The 20,865-nt window shown below is 42.1% G+C and overlaps 1 protein-coding gene across 12 annotated transcripts in view; it reads right to left on the bottom strand.

Moving 5' to 3' along the window:
- The window catches only part of EHBP1 (EH domain binding protein 1), a 196,866-nt gene that overhangs the window by 145,742 nt on the left and 30,259 nt on the right, over positions 1 to 20,865 (bottom strand). For all 12 annotated transcript variants that reach the window (XM_048938418.1, XM_048938426.1, XM_048938416.1 and 9 more), the window contains exons 4-5: positions 16,907 to 17,002; positions 7,217 to 7,270 (exon numbers count right to left, since the gene is read on the bottom strand). In XM_048938418.1, the coding sequence (XP_048794375.1) occupies positions 7,217 to 7,270; positions 16,907 to 17,002 (150 nt within the window). The remainder of the gene's footprint in view (positions 1 to 7,216; positions 7,271 to 16,906; positions 17,003 to 20,865) is intronic.

The raw sequence follows: 20,865 nt of genomic DNA, 5'->3' as shown, positions 1-20,865 counted from the left end.
ACAAAAAGGAAATTTTTCCAGACTATTTTTGAAAAAATACAGTATAAAGGAGTAGGACTTAATACATTCTATACTCTGTTTTAATGATTCACTATATATCAGATATTAAAGGCGTAAAAAGTGAATTAAAAAGTTAAAAGTTCTTTCAACAAATCATCTAAAATTCTCATTTAGATAAGATTTTTGTCATCCCACAGCTCTGGTTTAATAGATTAGTATGTATTAATGATAAAAAGGATTAGTGGTTCTCCTAATTTCAGGCAATGCAGACCTGTTTTAGTTTTGACAGACCGAACATCAGCACGGCCTATTTACACCGTTTGTCACACCCAGCAGGCTTCATGGGGGGGAAGTGAGGGGCTGCAGCAGATCAGGATTCAGGGAGCTTACACAGCTCTGCCGCAGCAATGCCTGAGTCAAAGCAGCAACGTCGGCTTCTCCTCTCTGCTCACACTGCCTTTCCGAGGGGAACACATCCCAAAACCTGTCCTCACACTTTGCTCACTTAACACTCGCACTAAATACAAGGTACTAAAGTAATTAGTACAATTCACTCCAATAGAATTGCCATTCACAAAGTGTGGAATCCTCCTCCTTTATCTTCCTTAATTTCCCAAGAAGATGCCTGCCCTAAGATGGTGCCCAGTAGGGTCAGTGCAGATGGGCAGGAGGCTCACCAGCTGCAGGTCATCCACACATCACCAGGATGCCCCTCTGCAGAAGGTGGCTCATCTCCTGCTCCCTGCAGCTCTTTGAGGTTAGCTACAATTGCACATAAATGCTGCTCCCTACTCTGCACAAGAGATGCGGATTTTTTACTGAAAGAAGTAGGATCAGATCTCTGAACTACAAATAACAAGAGAGACCTCCTGCCCTGTTTCATCCATGAAAGGACTGTTGGTCAATCAAGACAAAAGCTGCTACAAATTTTGCTCCAAAACCCTAATCTTGGAGATGTCTGAGCTATGTGCTAAATATTTAATATAAGCACCAACTCTAACATGTTTGCCGATTCCCTATCAAATTTACAGCAGAGCAAGTGTGAGATGGCCAACACAACAGCATTTAATTCTTAGCTATATCTAGACCAGAATATCCAGCCTAATTTACACAGACAGACAGTCACAGTTCACATAATCACATACAGCAGAATATGACAGGGGAATTAAAGGACCAGGAAAGCATGTCTCAACTATAAGATTCCTATTCTTGAATGTATTAAATGCAGGCATTTAATTCTAAAGACTAACCAGTCGTTTCTTATTTTAAGCTAAAAATGTATTTCAAGCAGAAAGTACTGAACAAAACATTATAGCTTTTTTGATTACTTGAAAAATAAAAAGAAAGGAAATAGCCAATTTAGATTTAAGCTCTCACATGCTACAAAGATGCACGAGAAGAGATAGCCAAGCAAGGAATCGCCTTATTCCACATCCAGTCTTTTTTTCCCCGGGTTCTTTTTCCAAACCGAGCTGACAGTATGCAGAATTTCAATTCACTACGCTACACTGGCATTCACCTCTGAACAGTCACTGCCACAAACAGGTGTGACAGCCTTTGCATCTGGACTCACGTTTTTACTCCAATGTAAACTAAACCCTGCTCTTGCAAAGTTACTGCAGCAACACTGCTGTGGTGGAGGAAATTAAAAACTTGGACTAAAAGTCCGATTTTACCCAAACTCACTACAAGCTACTTGTGGTGCAAATTCAGATGAGCTGGTATTTCTTGAATAGGCTTATTTGGAAAATAACATACTCAAAACTGCATCTGATAAAAACTCGTTTCTTGCTCTCTGAGACTGACAAGAAACTTGGCTTGTGCTGATTCAAACAACTCAAGCAGAAAACATTTCAAAAAGGGGAGACAGGGAGAATGACAGGTCAAGCCTGCGAAAGCACACCAGCAAACTGTTTTTCTCTGCTTCTTGTGGACAGCATCCACCTCCTCTTATGCACAGCATCTGTTTCCTCTTATGGCTGAAAAACATTGGTTTGATAACTCTACTGGTTGAAAAACAGCAGCTTGAGTAACTCACTGAGGAGGGAGAACGATCACCAGAGACACTTGCTGAAGTTTCCCAAATCCTGCAGCACACCAAACTGCGCAGATGTGACAGGAAGGTCTCAGATCAGCTGGACTTCACTGAAGCATCCTCATGCATTTATCTTTTGCTGACGTACCACCCACGGCTCATGGCTCAACACAATTCTGGATTGACGCTGCAGTGAAAGATCTGCTTTCTGCCTTTCTCTTCCCTCATCTCTTTCCCCCTTAACCTCCTTCTACTCATTTTTCTTTAGCAGTTATCACCTAAACTTGCCTTAAAGTAGCTGTAAGGGAATAGCACCTTTGCCAAAGTACCCTTTTGTGAATAATGCCTATTAACTGTTGTTAGAAAGTTGCCTAATTTTGCCTTGAAGTAGTAGATTAATTGTTGTTAGAAAGCTCAACTTATTTGTTCCTGTGAGTCACTGTGAGTCACTGGTGTGACTCCATCACTCCTGTGACTGTGCTCAGTGCCATCTTCAGGGGATCTCAAAAATTCACCTTGCAACCCACAGAGTGGGATAAGATACTTGCTAATACCTCGTGTTATTGTATTGCACTTAAATCACATTTAAGTCTAAGAAAAGACTCATTTCTATAACCTGCCTGCACTCTCTTTCCTATTACTTTCCCATTGCTTATCATCTTCATGTACTTGTTTCTAAAGCTAAAGGATGGGCATTTTAGTAGAGGAAGTAATATCTCCAGACCTCTGAATGACGTGATGTGCTCTGAATGATAGCACCCAAAATGAAAAATAATCATAAGCAATCACAGGACAGAATTTCTGGAGAAACAATCCATAACAAAGCAGTTGTTCTAATGAAATGAAACTAGTTTATGTCAAGTTTTCCTTAAGTCCTCTTAATGTTTCTTTCATTTCAAGGCTTTGCTCACATGTGAGCTGGTGATGGTTCAGGAGTTTTGGTGGGTTGGTGGGTTAGGGCTCCTAAAGTTATTCAAGAGCAGCAGACAAAGAGACAGACCTCATCTTTCAGATTAAACTTATTGTTCATTAACTGTTTGCTGTATGCTAAACACCAGCAGCAATCCACACGCTAGTTTCCTCACGTCAGCAGCTTAGCTGGACACATTATTCCTGGATAAACCTCTTAAAATACCTTTATTGGTGAAGATATAAAAAATGAGAAGCTTGACTGTTCCTCACAGAATGAAATAAACGTGAGATCTTACAAAACCATCTAACTCAACAGGCTGGCATTTAAAATAAGGACACAGTATTAAGTTTGATGTTCTTTGCCATTCATCATTTTGATATTCAAACAGACACTACTTTAAAAACAGCAGCTAAGAAGATCTCAGAAAAGAGCAGAAACATCTCTAGAAAGGATAGATGTACAAAATAAGTTCAGTGCACAGCTTGGAAATTCAGGGCAGTATCACACCATACAGGTGCTGGCATGCTGGGCCTTGACAGCAGTGGGCAGTGACAGCATAGAAGGATCAGAAACTACATAAACAGTCCTAAGGATCTGCTAACACGATGAAGGGAAACAAAATCCCACATGTAAGCATTATCGTATTATTGTGAAAGAAGTGAGCCTCCAGACACACAAAGTGGAAGCTGTTCTGCATATGCAAAACTGGTACAACAAGAAATAGCATCCCTGATCTGTACTGCTGGAGATTTTGGGAGGACAGTTCCCTGCCATGAAAGCAACGAAGCAGTGAAATGGACTGTCTGGAGGCACTGCAGAGCACCCATCCTAAATGGCTTTCCAAAAACAGCTCAGGCAAGTGTTTGCCTGAAACAACGCTGCAGGTAAGAGCAGGTGAGGCTGCCTCCAAACCCAGATGAATCAGGGAGAAAAGCTTCAGAAGGCAAACAACAACAACATCAAAAACTAATACGTGCAATTTTTCTTCACTCATCTGCAAGACAAGGTACAGAAACTTGTTGGTTTGCTTGTTTTTAAGCAGAAAGCTAGAAAAGTTTCATAGACCAAATCTTTGCATATGCTAAAATACCTGTAGGAGTAATGAGAGAGAAAATCACTTGTTAGATCTTTAACTGAAAAGCTTCTAGTCATACTAATGCCAATCTGTAAGAGTATGAAAGCCTATTATCTCTTCACAGGATGAAGTCTAAGTGTTAGTCTTAGCTATGCATTTTTCGTTCTCCAACTTTCCACGGGCAATACAAAGATCCAGTATCATTATTCAGAGGAACAACAAAACCAAGACAACTCAACTGTCCCATAAGAAGAATCAGATAACCAATATGAGCATGGCCAAACAAAGATGGAATTAGAGACAAAGAAGTCCATTGTGTATACACAAAGATCACAGCTACGAGGGGGAGAAAGGCATGGAAGAGGCTGAGGGAAACAGAATATTGACATTTAAACATTAAGAAGCCTTGCTATGATCAAATTATTTGTGGATTAGATACACAGCAAATGATGAAGCAGAATGCACATACAGAATAGCCATTAAAAACACAGTTTAAAAAATCTTACAGTAAACATCATGATGGATCACAAAAGATCCATATCTCAGAACTAAAAGTACTGGAAAAACACAAATTCCCTTCTACATTTTCTTTTACAGCACAGTCAGCTTGCACAAATCGCCACACCTCACTCCTGTTTGAAGCTAGCATAGTCCACAGTAACCTTGCTCTGAATTTGACAGTGTCTGCTGACAGAAACCTCCAGCTTAAGCTGCAGATCTGTTTGCTGAGCCATACTGAAATGTTAAAAAACCACTTTGAACACTGCCTTACAAAAGGTCAAAACACATCCTTTTGGAATTCATGTTGTTTCATAATGAAAGAACGTCCATAAAATTTTTAGGCCTCGGCATTTTGCATTCTTAGTGTTTGCTAAGAAAGAAGGAAGGGAAACTGCAGGCCCTGTGGGCAGAGAACTTATCTGGAGAAAAAGGAAACGCCTCAAAGGACTGTAAATGTCCGTGCCTTTCCTGAAGGTGACCTGTCACTGTCGGACTCAGTGACAAATATGTTCCTTTAGAAACAGATAAACTGTATGTTAAGCATGAAAGAGATAAATGTCAACAATTTAGGGAGAGGGAGATTAATCTCCTGTCTCTCCGGCTGCCAAATTTTGGAGCAGCGAGTGTTCTGTACTCCAAAATGTCAACCAGCACTGCATCATTTGTTCCTCGCTAACACCCATGAACATCTTTCCATCCACCACTAAGCGGAGCTGTTACTCTTAGGAAAGACTTTCTCCGTAATTTCAAGTGTGTCTGCAGGCAAGACTTTGTTGGCAGTGTCTACAGCTTTCTGTAGGGTGAAAAATAAAAAATAAAGATCTAAAAAAATTAAAACCAGAGGAGGCTGAAAGCAACCAGTTTTATAGTTGCTTTTGCTCTCCATTTTTGCAGTAGAACTATTTATTATTTCTGAGAGCTATAAAGATTAACTGCTTTAATTCAACAGTAAGTATGCACCAGTATTTCCCAGTTATCATGGGATGAACCAATGTCATCATTGTGGTTGCAAATAAGTCTGCATACAACAAAAGATGGCTCCATAACTGACACATGCTGCAAACACTTCCATCTGTTTCAGCAGAGGTCGTGTTTTGGGGTGCAGCAAACCAAGCAGAACCTCCCAGCTTGCAAACATTGCTGCCAACTAATTCAGAGGGGATTTGAGGCACCAAGAGAGAACAGTGTGCAGGAGACATCCTGTTACCACCTCCATACATCACCCAATGAAAAGGCAATGTGCCATCGAGCAGAACACGAAGCCTACATGTCCACTGGGAACTTGTGGAGAAAAAAAGATCTGTTGCAACGTCACAGGAAACCCAACTATACCCAAAGGGGTTGGCCGAAAAATATGCTGTCATTGTTTTACCCAGAGCAACTTGTACAGTGACAATCAGTGATGGAGACTTCCCTGATTAAAATAAACTAAGTGAGATAGAAAAGGAAACTCCAGGAAACAGTAACTACACAGGGTTTTGTGTTCATCAAGTCCCATAAATGAAAATAGAAACATGACATTTAAAAACAAAGTATGAACTGCACCTTGCTTTCAGCCCTTTTAAATGTTCAGTCAATGGCAAACTAAATAAAACTTAGCTGTGGACACCTTAACTGCTACTAATATCACAAGCAAGAGAAAGCAGCGATACTTTTGGGGGAGGAGGATGCAAAAAGTAACAACTGACAAATTTCATTGCTTTTCTATACCTCAACATACCTCAATATAGGTCATTTTTCTTAAAGCTATGTAAATAATAAAACTAAAATTGTGTTACTGAGAAACAGACCAGAAGGAAACTGTGTTAATGAGAGAGAAACACACTGTCTTAATAGCACAGTCCTGTAAGATGCATTTCAAACAGTTGCAAAGGAATCTCCAGGTAAAGCAGCTTCCCCACTTGGCAGCCTTGGGCAGCCCCAGAGCGGAAGCTGCTGGCCAAGGAAGGGGATGGAAAAGCAAAAAGCAGCTCATGAAGCACTGGCTCTGTGGAACATGAAGCCTGCTGTTTGGCAGTGTTGTTTGCACAGCCCTCTGGGAAGCTTAGCAGCTCACAGCTCCTCCTGGGTCGAGCTGCACAGCAGCCACCTTTTTGGGTTTCACTGTGCACACGAGGCAGCCCAATTCACAAGGCAGGGATTCAGGAGAGCAGAGGCACGTCGTGCTTCTCCTGCTCTTTTCTTAGGTCACCAAAGCTGGCCCCACCTTTCCACCCTGCCTCAATTTTCTCATCTATAAAACACAGATGACGAAAGCTGAAGAGTGGCATTCAAAACAGACAAGGGAGGGCTGCAGCTCAAGAAGTACAGATGTCACAGCCCAGCTCTGGATTCTTCACTGCCCGGCTCACAGAAAAATAACGTGTCATATCCCATAAAACCCATGAGTCATAATCCAGCTCTAACTTGTTTTCTCCATTGCTCATAGCCAAATAATGCAAGGAAGACTGATGCTTACCGGGAAAGAATGTGAGTAGTGTAGCATAGTGCTTCTCTCTCCTCTGCTTCAGTCAGGATGTAGTAACAGGTAGTGGAACAAGCCCTTAATTCTACAGAACAAAGTTTTACCGTGTCTCGGCAGCTCAGATTTTATTCAAGCCTTTTCCAGCATTGGGACACCCTTTCATAATTAATTATCAATCTTACGCACATTAAAAGAAAAAAAACAAAAAAACATAGCATTCCAACTTACGTTCTCTATGACAAACGTCCATTCTTTGTCTTCAAACTCTTCAGCATGAGGATCCTAGAAAAACAAGCCAGAGAATTTAAGTCTAAAAATAATCCAGGGTACAAGAAACTGTACTTCAGCCAAGATTTTTATATACTCATGAAAATATTTTTACCCTCTGGTGAAGATAGAGGGAAATATTTCAGCTAGGACTAGGCTTCCATGATGTCAATGAGATGAGAAAGAAGTTGGTGTATGCCTGCCAGTAAAGATTTAATAAAGCCTCCTACAGACACAAACACAAGGTTTATTCTGATACAGGCCTGTAATTCCGTTTCCCTTCGACCCATGCAAAAAATAAAAATAGAAATAGAAATAGAAATAGAAATAAAAATAGAAATGGAAATAAAAATAAAAATAAAAATAATGCATATCTTACTTTAATTCATGCATTATACCTTTGAAATAAATGCAACAAACCTATATCTTGCAGGTCACAGCAGAGGAAGCCCACTCTTATCTGGCATCTAACCTCCTTGTGCCCATAGCATGAGGGAAACTCAAAGTCACAGCTTCAGCAGAACACCTCATTTCACTGCAAGTTATTCAAATAATTGCCCTTACTTCTATTGCACTACACACAAGGAGCAAAAACCATTTCCACCATCAGGAAGATGTAATGAGTTTCCCAGATTCAGCATTCATTTCCAGTGTCATGAGTTTTCAATCCAGTGTTGTAGTCTATATTGTGCTTGTCTGAAACTAAGATAATGGTGGAAACAGAAAATCATCTCCTTTGTACCCTTATCAAGGATCCTACCTTAAAAAAAACCCAAACCTTAAGTCATTAATTTATCACCCAATCGAACAAACTGTAACAAGTACCTCCAATTTCTCTTGAAGGGAATGTAGTGATGAGCCATTCTCATAGGCACGAAGGCTAATTTTGCTACACCTCTATTTTATCCTGTTATTTCTAGTTACAGGAAACCCCCCAACTACTCCTTTGCCTCTGACAGCCACACGTCACAGACACCTGCAGATAAACCTCACTTCCCCATCACCGGTGCTTGCCTTCAATATACACCCTGAGATCTCTCAGTACCCACAGCATTTTCTTGCTGTAATTGAAGTCCATTTGTGACACTACACCAACTCTATTTTGCTGCTCTAGGTTAAAATAGAAATTGAGATATTTCACTTCTGCTTTGTTTATCTCCAGCAGGACCATCTTTCCAGAATGCTACAAGCCTCACACCCAATCACTGCAGCCTTATCTGAGAACCACCTTATCCGAGTCTTTGCTTCACCAATCCTGCTTCCCTTAGTTTTGCTTCCAAGCCAGACATCCCAGCGCAGTGCTGACAGAATCCAAATACTACAAATATGAATAAATCTTCAGAGATATTATTAAAAAAAAGAAAACACAGAGTAATTTTAAAACAACGTACACAGTTGTAAATATGAGATGATGTCATCACACATCCATCTCTTTAAACACCACCATTTTGTGGCATCCTGCATTAGGTAAATGAAGTGCACAACACCCACTGCTCTCCTGTATCCTACATCAGTTTTAAGGATATCATTTTCTGTAATCCAGCTATTAAATACTTATCACTTTCATGAGGTAACCTTGGGCAACTAACTTTTTGTTTAATTGCTTCCTCTGATACAGCATAAAATGACATAATGAGGTTTAATAGGATCATTAATCACGTTAGGTTTAATATGCTACTCCTTAATATGTGACTAAACTCTTAAATAATTCCTCTTGCTCTATTTCCTTCGTAGCTGCCCTAAACACTATTCATGCACACTGACAAGTGTCCCTGAAACCCCTTACGAAGCCAGGGCCCAGTATTTTACCTTGTGTAGCAAGCAAAACACCATGATGCTGCCCACACAAGTTAATTACCTACAAACAAATTTCTTCTGCTAATGGCAATAATGCTGATTCGCACCTCTGAAAGCTACAGCATCTGGTGATAATTGGTTAGAGCAAAATAGTAAGTATATTCAACAGGCTTCTTAAGGTTTAACATTAGCACACACCTGAAAGGAAGTTTGAACGCTTCTGAAAGTCCAGATCTCCTAACACACAGAGCAAAAAATACAAATGCAAATCTTCCAGGATCTCTCTAATGAACCTAACCAAAAATTCAGATGACATGAAATATGTGAAGATACAGACATTCTGCATGTATTATTTGTATATTTGTGTATTTTTTCCCTTCACATATCTGTATTTTATGAGTCACAGTTCTTGCTAGTCTTAAACTGACTCAGAAGCAGAAAGCCCCAAATAAGCTGATATAGATATGCCTCAGCATTTTGTGGTAAGGCATGTAGGTGGCTTCACTGTTCTTGCCAACATGCTTTTGCTACAAATCGGAGCAGCATGCACTGCCTGATTTCTACCTAACTTCTACCTTCGTTACCATCAGCATTAGCAAAGACTTCCTCCAAGTGCAATTATAGCTGCAACAGTTTCTATTGTAACCACCACCTCACCCCTTGGGCTAAGGCTTCCCTGTACGGTCTCTACAAAAGGGGGCATTTCTGAGAATCTGGTTAATCCTTTGTCTTCGTTTGGATTTGCAGAGGATAAATATCATTAAAAAGCATAACACATACTCACTATTGTATGGCTAACCTATACTCTGTATTCAGCTGTCATATAAAACTCAGATGATGAATTTAGCAAACTATTATTCAAGGACTTTACGAGTGAACATTTTTTAGGAAAACTGGCATTGCAATGCAAAGACAAACTCCAGCAGTGGTAACTACAGCAGCCTTTGAAATTTTCACCATATGAAAGTCCTCCATGATCACACACCCCAGAAAGCCCCACATCACCTGCAAGCAGACAACTGAAGATGTGCAGCTGGAAACACCTAAAGACAAGAATTACAAACATTCCTCATTCTCAAGCACCCTCCTGAAAGCAAACACTAAGGAGGATCACCTTAAAAGCTCAAGGAACTGTCAGCCTCTAATATTTTTTCTCAGCCTGGAACTGTCTCATGCCATTACAACCCCACTAACACAGAAGGAACATGAGTCAGCCAGAGCCAAACATTTTACCAATAATACTCTATCAGTGCTCTGCAAATGCACTACCACCCTCCATCCAATATTCATTGTGGTTTTACCGTGAATTGAAAACTGCAGTTGGGTAAATGGACTGAAAGGCTGGTCATTTCTCCTTCTTGGACTGAACTAAAAATATGAAGAAAAAAATTCATCGCTTTTAGTACGTAGAGATCTGCCCATCTTCCCGTTTTTCTTTCTGTGTACTTTCATCTCTAAGTATGACATTCCTCTTCAGAATCTTCAGAAGTAGTTCTGGAGCTTTCTTTTTTGCTTTTATTTCTTTGTCTGGCGAGTAGATTGTCTTAGTGTTCAAACCATTGCTCACGTGGGACGTCAATAGGAACTGTGCAAAGGAGAACACACCACATCACACTTCTCCAGTAATTCTCTTGGAGAATTACATTCCCTGCTCTCTTCCCAAGGTCAGTGCGGTGCTTTATCCACCAGCACATATCACACTTTCCCAGTAACTCCCAGCTGCTTTCCTAGAGATACGCTCAATAAACTCACTCCTCCAAACTTTGCTGTCCAATCTCACTCATCAGCCTCTTTTCTGCAATTCCGTTCTGTCCTCTCATCTGCCAACTGCCAGAAAACAAACCAGGTGATTCATATGGTGAATTCATCCAGAACAGGGCAAGAGAAGTGCAGCAAGGCATTTGCGTACCACTTTTTTCTGGCTGCTGTTGATCAGATCAACCCATTCTGCAAGGGCATTGTTAAGAACTAGATCCTTTCTGCACTGCATAAAGTAGCTCAGAAGACTGAAGAAGTTTACCCAGTCCATAATCTGTAGTTGTTCCTATTTGGAATCAGAATATTGTGAGTTGGAAGGGACCCATACGGTCCATCAAGTCCAACTCTTGGCTCCAGAGAGGACCACTTAAAAATCAGAATGTATGTCTGAGAGCATTGTCCAGATGTTTCTTGAACTCTGGCAGCTTGGTGCCATGACCACTGCCCTGTGGAGCCTGACCACCCTCTCAAGTGAAGAACCTTTTCTTGTAATAAGAATAAAAAGAAGGTATCACAAACACAGAACTGCTCCTCCTCCTGCTCAGCAGAGCATCCAGGAACAACCTCCTGACTGTTAACATCTGCAGCATTCTTCCTTTCTTCCCTGTGCCTCCTCCCCAAGCCTTCCAGGCTTTTGAAGCTTGTCTTTCCATTATATCACCTCACGCCAGCCTTAATCTTTGGTCATTCTTCTGAGGAAAGAAAGGGCCTAAGGACTGCCATACTGAATCAGATCAAGCGACCACGGGGTTTGTGAACCTTCTCTGCCAGAGACCAATAGCAGATGCCCTGGATAGTCCTACATCTGCCCTCAGCATTTGTACCTGGCTATTGGAAGCTGCAGAAGAATCAGAATTTGACCCGATTCCTACTGCTTTCTATGTTGTTTATGTAGTTCTGATTAGTGTAGAAAAATGACATACAGCTCTGTTGAGTTTGCTTCAGAGTTTTCAGAAGGCAGCAAGTGCTGAGCAGACCTACTCCTGTATGTCACCACAACAAGCTCATGAGCACTTGCAGTTCCCCTTAAAGCCCCCAGGCTAACGGCAACAAGGGTTGACTTTATTTTTTTTAATAACAAAACTTTTCAAATAGCCTCCACAGTAATCCCAGATATTAAATTATTTAATGTGCATACAGAATTATGCACCTCTCCTTTTTCCCTGAACTTATCACTTTTATATCTGACACAGACCATCTTGTCTTATCTACACAGCTGGTTTTCTCTTGTGGATTAACCCCCATGGAGTCAGGTCAAAGCCAGTGGTCTCTCCTGAACAAGAATGTTCCAAACCTCGATTTGCTCTTCACTTACAGGAGATGACTTTACTGAAGGCTTTTTTCTCTCCTGAGACAGGGGAGAAGAAAATGCAGAGTAACACTAGTGAAACACAGACATTTGTTATTGTAAGCTAAATTACATGAATTTGAGTGTGATGTAAAATAAACCTACTAATTTCATGGGGAAAAAAATACTGAAGAGAAGCAGCTTTTGCAGTGAGACAGATTTCGTTTATGACAAGGAAACGACGTACTGTTTATTAATTAGAAAATGGCTTTGTCCTGTGTGGTACTACAGGGTATGCCTGTTCATCTCCAAGCAGAAAACACTCTGCAAAGATGCATCACAGATATTACAGCTTATTCACGGGAATAACTGGTGACATGCATAGAAGTCAGTTGTCTTTATTAATGTTTGAAATTACAGACTTATACACACACACACACACACACACACACTGAGCCTGAAACAAAGCCAGTTACAGAATTCCCCCAGACCCACACACTCTCTGCTACAGTGAATCTACCTCTCCCTCTTCCGCCTGTCCCACACCCAAGCTAAATTTTGAAGTAGAGGAGCACTACAGCAAAATCCTCAAAGACCGAGAACCACAAGACATCCCACCCCCCTCATACTGCATGGAAAGGTGGGATTTCAGAACAGTTTGAAACCTGGCAACGGCTCCCATCACTGGGCTATGGGCTGGCAGGACACAGAGCTGTTCTTAGGATTGCCTAGGGCTGATAATCTCACCTGCCCCTCCGGGCTGTTCTCACTTTATGTGGCACAGCTCTCATGTCGACTTGCTGGGACTTTTTTTGTTTCTGCAAAAGAGCAGAGAGCTCCTGCAAAGAGCAAAGCCTCTCCAATTCTAAAAAAAAACAAAACAGACACAAACACCTCAAAGGTGATAGATTCCTATTTGTGCATACTGAAGGGCACACACTCGGTTTCTGTGTTGTAATTAAAGTATGACTGAGGCTGTCAAGAAAGACAATGGAATTTATTCAGATAAATATGTGGGGACGGGAATACTGGCAATCATATGAGTCCCCTTTTCTACCTATTTTATTCTTATTTTACTCATAACTGACTGTTTTGTCCTTAGAAGACCATGCCATTCAAAGAATCTTTTCTCAGACTTTGGAATGAAGAGCTGGTAGTCTTCCCTGTTGTTGCAACAGCACACTGGTGTGATAAACCACATGTATTACTGACAAAACAAGGGCTGTTTGTAATCAAGAGAGGCAAAGTCCATGCTTACTCCAGATGAGCAAACATTCTGTGCTCTTTTAGGCTAGAAAATAACATTGTTGCAATGGAAATACAGTACAATTGACACCCACTTGGCTTTGTTAAAAGCACTGACCTTACCTGACACGGAAATATTTCTCATATGTAACCTCTCACAGTTGATATAAGCATAGGTTTGTACATATAAACACTAATATGCAGGGTTTCACACACAACAACTAAATCTTACTTACGTAGCAACTCTGAAAATGAACTTCTGGAGCACAACCATGGCAACAATGAAAAATGTGACTTCAGTTAGCTTTTCTGGCACTTGTGGATCTTTCTAAGAAAGCACTACAAATCACACTTAAAATGCACGATACATTCACTGTTTCGCAGTGCTTCTTTCCTTCCATTCTAGCTGAGAATTCCAAGACATAACCAAAGACCAGTGCACAGCACAGCTGAGAAAGAAGTGACACTTTCAGAATAGACAGAACTTTCCATGCGATGAGCACTTCAGCTGGATGGACAGAAGCCAGAGCTAGGTACAGGAGGCTCAATCAGCAGATCCCTTTAATGCTTCTCCCTACATGACTTCAGACCATTATGAATTTTTACTAGAAATCCCGAATTAAGTGAAAGGAAGTGTTTTATTTATTTTAAATGAAAGTTTCTTAAGTGAAAGTTGTTTTCTCTTCAATACTTGCTCTGTTTGAGTTACAGATACGCTGTTGGGAACAAACTAACACCCAAAATAGGGGTGTGCAGACAGTGCAAAGTACCTCATCTGCTGACCCATCACAGGCACTTCCCCAGCCAGCTCTCAAGTGTCCGTAGGTGACTACTGAAGAGGATATTCTTAACATTCTCATCAGCACTTGAAACCTCAACTTATCTCCTAATCCCACCAGCAACACATTTCAACAGCCACTTACAAACGCACAGCCACTACAGTGTGAATCATTTCCCAAAACACGTAGCTGTCTATTTTGGAGTCTGCTCTTCCCTTCCCTGTGCTTCTATTTCAAACAGCACCACTGTGCTCATTTGTTATCTGCGATTGCTACAAAGCTCTGTCAGAGAACCTGCTCCCATCAGTAGATTCTGAGCCCCCAGTTTCCCTCAGCTTCCCAACTTGTAGCATAAAGGGACAACCACTGTTTCTTAAAACAGCAAGGCCACATTAATTGTGGTTGTTGCAAAGTGATAAATGGTCAGCAGTTACTCCTTTTCACAGGGAAGGAGCTCCTAAAGGAACTTAAGGATGGCAGGTTACAATTCTTTTTCTGAGCTTTACAACTTTAAGGGTTTTAGCCTCCCTCCCTCCAGCGGAAATGATATAAATACCTAACTTGGAAGTCAGCTCCCAAAAAGGCTACTGCAGTCTGCTATTACATGCTTCTAACTCCTCCGGTGCCAGCCAGCCAATCCATCAACTGTGCAAAAAATAGCTAGATCCTTTTGACCATCTTCACCCAGAATGTATCAGCTACAGAAACAGCAGCTCTTCAGGTGCCAGGACAGAACTACACTACAGCTGAATGCTGCTACAGCACTGATGCCATGCTCTGCCAACAACAGTATTTCACTCACAGCATTTCACCCAGGCTGTTCTCATGGAGACAAACAGGGCTTCTTCTGGTGCATTACCCAACTTGCACAAAAAGCACTGCTGTGTCACACATGCAGATCCTTACAGGGAAAAAAAAAAAGTGGACTTAGCCAATTATGGGCACTCTTTTTGGAGAATCCAGAGGATCAATTTGAGCAGATTTACATAAAAGCTGCCTGAGACTATTGATTTTTTAAAAAAACCAAAACACTGAGATCAAGCAAACTCTGTACTTGCTCCCCTAGAGATAAGTGTGCACTGTTCCCAGAAGGCAATGCCCATGGGGTTATTCACATTCCTTCTCTCCTCCAGACCAACTCTCACAGGAGGCAAGAAAAGGGACAGACTCAGTTCTGGAGAGAGTGGGTGGGGAGACAGCAGCCCAGCACACGGATCTGTTTGCAGTCACATGCTGGGCACGTTGAGGCTGCAGAGAGGCACAGCGCAAGCTCCTTGTCTCCTCTCACTGCCTGGTGCAAGCCCTCACACTCCAAACCCAGCCCTGAAGTGGAGCAGCTAGGAATAACACGGCAGTGTGCGACCGCAGGAGAGGGGTGGGAGGCATTCGTATTCCAGAGCCCCTGCATTGCAGAGCTGCATTCAAACAAAACTTCATTTCTACCTCCTCACATAGCATGCTAGCACATACACACTGAAGAACTATGTGCATTTCTGCTTCACTTTAACTGTTAAAAATATTAATTATAATATATAATTATGTAAAATGCCTTACATAATCATATTCAGATTATACAGATACGCAGCATAGTCACATAATGGCTTTAAAGGACTTAATCTAAGCAGAGGCTCTTGAAGCATGCAAAGGCAAACAATTTCTGTTAGTGAACTTTTGAACTTCAGTTGAAGACTACGTGTCTGCTATGAAGAGAGACAAATTTATGACAGCACCACCAGCAACCCAGGAGGTTTCCTTTCATTGGCCATACAAGGACAAAAATATATAGCAGAGAGTTCCCCTTCACAGTCTCATGGAACCAAATCACAAATTCACATTTGTGAGCTTCGTGGCTAACAAGAAGCCACTTCTAACTAGTTATACAGGGAAGTCCCAAAAACAGGACACAGAAATAACTTTTGCCCTAGGCTGTGTAGGGTACAGTTACAAACAAGGACGCACCATCCAAAGCTGCAGTTTATCTTTATGTAGAAAGGACTCTGTCCATCATTACTGGGGAATTAAATTGTAGCATAATCATTCATTTGTCTCATAAAATCATAGAAACATAGAATCACCAAGGTTGGAAAAGACCCAAAAGCTCATCCAGTCCAACCGTTCACCTATTCCCAGTAGCTCCCACTAAACCATGTCCCGCAACACAACATCCAGCCTTTCCTTGAACACCCCCAGGCTCGGTGACTCCACCACCTCTCCTTGATTTGGAGTCACATAAACTTTTTTTGTTTAAACAAATAAATGCAGCTCCTCAGAAAAAAATACCCTGCAAAATCATAAATTCTCTGTACTATTCAATACTCCAAATCCACTCATAAGATTGAGCTAAGGCAAGTACCGTGGTGTCAGTGTGACATCCTAAATACTGTGAAATTTGAAGCTGGACCTTCCTTCTTTATCAAGATAGAAACAGAGTCACTGCACTGCAGCTGAACAAGGAAGTCTAGAAATGGCTGTGCTTTCACGACTTCTGGTTTATAACACTTAAAGAAAACCAATCAGACTAAAACCCATGCCAAGCATTTACACATGTACTACGTGCACACTCACACACGTACTCAGTTCTATGCTGGTGACTCACTGTAATCAACTCAATGGGATATTTCAATGTTAACAGCAACCTTTGGCAGGACACAGGCCATCCTTCTCTGCTGCGGAACTGAGGTTGTGCAGGTAATGACTTAACCCATAAACTCGGTGGTTTTTTTTGTTTGTTTTTGTATGTTGCTTACAAAACATGGAAGATTATTTATATAAAAAAATACATACCTTAAAAAGTGTCACAGTAATCTCAACATTTTCAGGAACAGGCCATACCACCACCCCACGGTATGGGTTTTTGATTCCAGGCTGCCAGCTATGAGCCTAAAGAAAGAAAAGAAACAGTTGTCTTAAAACTATTATAAGGGTGCAGACCTGACTCAGCAGCACAGGCAGGTGTAACAAGCCGCTGACTCCAAAAGGCTGCTTTCTTAAAGGCATGGCTCCAAGCAACACTGTAACGGACATCGTTAAGAATGGGAGTTAAGAAACCTGGACCACTAGGAGCAAGAGCTATTTCAGTGAACCCAAGCTGTCCTTACAAGGTGCTGAGCTCTGGCTTTTGAGTACACAGCACAGAGTGAGACACTCAGTGCCCTGTAAAGATCAAGGCTGTAAGTACAGATCTTCTGTAACAAGTTGTCCTTTATATTGATTTTATTCTGATGAGGGAATGTTTTATTTAATGAAAATACAGTAAGCGCAGTGCACAGTACGGGCCATCTTTACACCTGATAGAGCAAAACAAACCACAAGACAAGAATTTATAATACAGATTAATACTGCTACAACACTTAAATCCTTAAGAATTAGTAGGCTGAGGTCAACACACCTAGAAAGAATAATTTAAAATTATTCTAGCAGCAAAATAGCCTGAGAACACATTGACCTTTGCTCATCAATTTGGACTGAGGCAGGATCAGTACTGAAGCTGAAACAGCTAGTCCTGAAAAATGCCAACTGTGAGAACTTCTGTTTCAGAGTAAGCTTGGAAAAAAAATCATATTTAACTTCACCCATTTTGTGATGCTGTAGGACAAATGAGAGAGGAATGCTGATGCACAAGTGACTGCTGAGCAGTAAGGGTGTTATTAAAAACCTGCTGAAGTTTCATCAGGAAAGAACAAGCAATCTCACTACTGTTATCTGAAGCCAATTAATGAGGCTTTTTTTCTTTTTCTTTTCCTTGAAGCTCTACAGCATCCCTACCCATTACAGTTCCATCCTTCTGTCACTCAAATCCTCAGATTAAAACTCCCTATTTGCTGTAGTAATAAGACTAGCAGAAGGGCTTGCCTCTCAGGTACCCTTAAGGCTTAAACAGGACTTTGCTACATCAAGGTGTGAAACCATCCTATCCAGCAGCCTAGAGGAAGCACCTCTGCACTGTGTCCTCTCAGTGCCAGGTTTGTGCCTGGCAGCTCCATGGCGTGTGCCTGCCACCCAGGTGCTCCCCACACTCAGCTGGGTGCAGCAGCATCAGCACACCTCAGCAGCCTCTCCTAACACCCAGCCTGTGCAAAGCTGAGGTCTGCAGATGAGCCGTGGGTGACAGCAAGTGCTGAGACAGCAGGGGCAGAAGAGGTAGGATGGATGGATGGATGGATGGATGGATGGATGGATGGATGGATGGATGGATGGATGGAAGCAGAGGTGGAAAAGCTGGGAAGAGCCATGAAGCTGAAGAACGGGGAAGCTGTGGGCACAAGGCAGCCTAAGCAACCAGCAGAGAAAGGAGCCCTGTCTGCCCACGCAGCCATACACTCACTGCACACTCATTTCCACCCGAAGATCTTTGTTTTCTTGCTGAATATCACCAACTCCTTTGTGATTTTATCAGAGATTTTTGCCATCTTTGTTTTTTTCTTTTTTTGTTAAATCTACAGCTCTCAAAGATTTCTAATTAGATGGGAAGTTTCAGCAAGTTTCTTTGTTTTGTGCTTGCAGAATCCAATTAAGTATAGTGTGACTGGGGACACCTGAGGAAGGGAGGGGAAAAAAACAGCAATTTGAGAGAATCCAATTTCTACAATTTTTATTCCATGAATTCCAACCTAATCTCATTATTCCTAGGCAGGCCTGGATGAACTTTTGAACAGCTGAGCAAACAACGCTGCTCATAGCTTTACTCTGAGAGTTTATTTTATATGAAGAAGAAGCTCAATGAGCAGTAGAATACACTGCAACAGCTACCATCCCCACAGCATGAGTCCCAGCCCCACTCACTGCCCCTTCCAGCTCCCAACACCATTCCCCCTTTTTCTGATGGGGATGTGCAATGGGTACAGGGCAGCAATCAGCTGAATGTGTGCTCACCTGCAGTCAGGCTGTCATTGAATCACATAGAATCATAAAATGGCCTGGATTGGAAAGGACCTCAAGGATCATCAAGCTCCAACCCCCTGCACCTCCAGCCACAGGCAGGGCCACCAACTTCCCCATTTAATACTAGACCAGGCTGCCCAGGGCCCCATCCAACCTGGCCTTGAACACCTCCAGGGATGGGGCATCCACAACCTCTCTGGGCAGCCTGTTCCAGCAGCTCACCAATCTCTTGGCAAAGAATTTCCACCTGATATCCAACCTAAATCTTCCCTCCTTCAATTTAAAACCACTTCCTTTGATCTGCCATTATCTACTCTTGTAATGAGTTGACCACTTTCCTTGGGTGTCACCTTGTAAATAGGCAACATTTGGACAAAAATGGACCAAAACCAGCAGCTTCTCCTCTACACAGGGAACTCCCCCCTCTTTCCAGATGCCACTTTTCACAAAGCTAATGGCACCTCTTTTTTTGGCTGATGCTGACACATACCAAACATCTGCTGTCTGAGGCCCAGATGCTGACAGCCTGCTTAGCCAAGGATCACCTTTATAAAATGAACCAGAAGATGAACACTCACTGGTGCAGGCAAAGTTTCATTTCAAGAACTGTATCAACACTGCCTCCTACCAGAAGAGTTGGTGACAATAATAAAAATACACACACACAAACACAGATAGACATGATTTTCTGTCAGTGTGACAGGCACATCACCGGAAGAGACAAGCAGGAGACAAGTCCCAGCTAATGAGCTTTTAAAGCAAAGCCATCCTGTGATCAGCTGAACGTCACTAAATCCTCCTTTAGCTTTGAAAAAGAAACACTGTACCTAACAAACAGCCAACAGAACATGGTAACACTGAAATTACATCTGGGCCATTGGGAAGGGGAAAGGGAAAAGGGAAAACAAAGGGGGGAAAACGTAGGGGAAGTGCTAACAAACTCAACAATAATTAATAAGAGCGTTATTCTAAGGCAGTTAGATTCTAATGCAGACCTCCACAGTGCAGTTTCTTGAAATTGCATCTGATTTGATATGCCATCATTTTAAGCCCTCCCCCCACAGCCCTTTTGCTACGTGAGCAGGATCAGGCCACCTGCCCACAGCAGGCCTGTCAACGCTTTCAGCCCCGTTCTGAAAGACAGCTTCTGGCAGGGCTCAGCAAAGGCCCAACGCGCCTCTGCAGCACTCCAAGCCAGCTCCAATCTCCAGCTCCACTCCTCACCAGGCTGCATGGCCAGGCAGACTTCCCCCTCATCTCCTACTCATCCTCGCTCGCGTTCCCTCAGCCCATCCCTGCAGCAGAAGTGGTCTGGCGCACTTAAGTGCCTCCTGCACAGCCCTTCCCTCCAGCAGCTCCCAAACCAGAGGGGTGAGAATCAAGGCTCACAGCAGAAATGCTCTGTTGAATTTCCAGGAGAAAAACAACTGCTCCTTTTTTCTGCCAGGGAAAACAAGAGGAAAAGACATAGTGTGAGGGCTAGTTTAAATAAGGAAACAGGAGCTACAGGAGGGGCTGCTGAAATGCCCTATAAATAGACTTGGACCGTGACTGATCGTCCAGCCCACTGCATTGCTTGGCACAAAGCACAGGCCTGCTGAGGAGTAAAGCTGCTTAAGACAGCACCTGCAGGTGATCCTACAGACTCCCACAGGCACTTCAGGCTACCCAGTTCTTTCTCCCGTTTTGTTTGGGTTTTTTTTTCTCTAAAATGATGACAGTTCCAATCTGGACAGCTTACTTTTCTATCTACACATCTGTGATGCTGGGAATGTCTCAACTGTTCTGCCCTGGTTGAACTGGGAAGATAAATGAGGCACCTCTGTGGTTTGGGTCTCTGGTTCCAGCAAGGGAAGAACCTT

Source organism: Lagopus muta, chromosome 2 (genome assembly GCF_023343835.1).
Source record: "Lagopus muta isolate bLagMut1 chromosome 2, bLagMut1 primary, whole genome shotgun sequence".
In the NCBI taxonomy this organism is placed as follows: domain Eukaryota; kingdom Metazoa; phylum Chordata; class Aves; order Galliformes; family Phasianidae; genus Lagopus; species Lagopus muta.
This window is presented reverse-complemented; position numbering and strand designations above follow the sequence as displayed.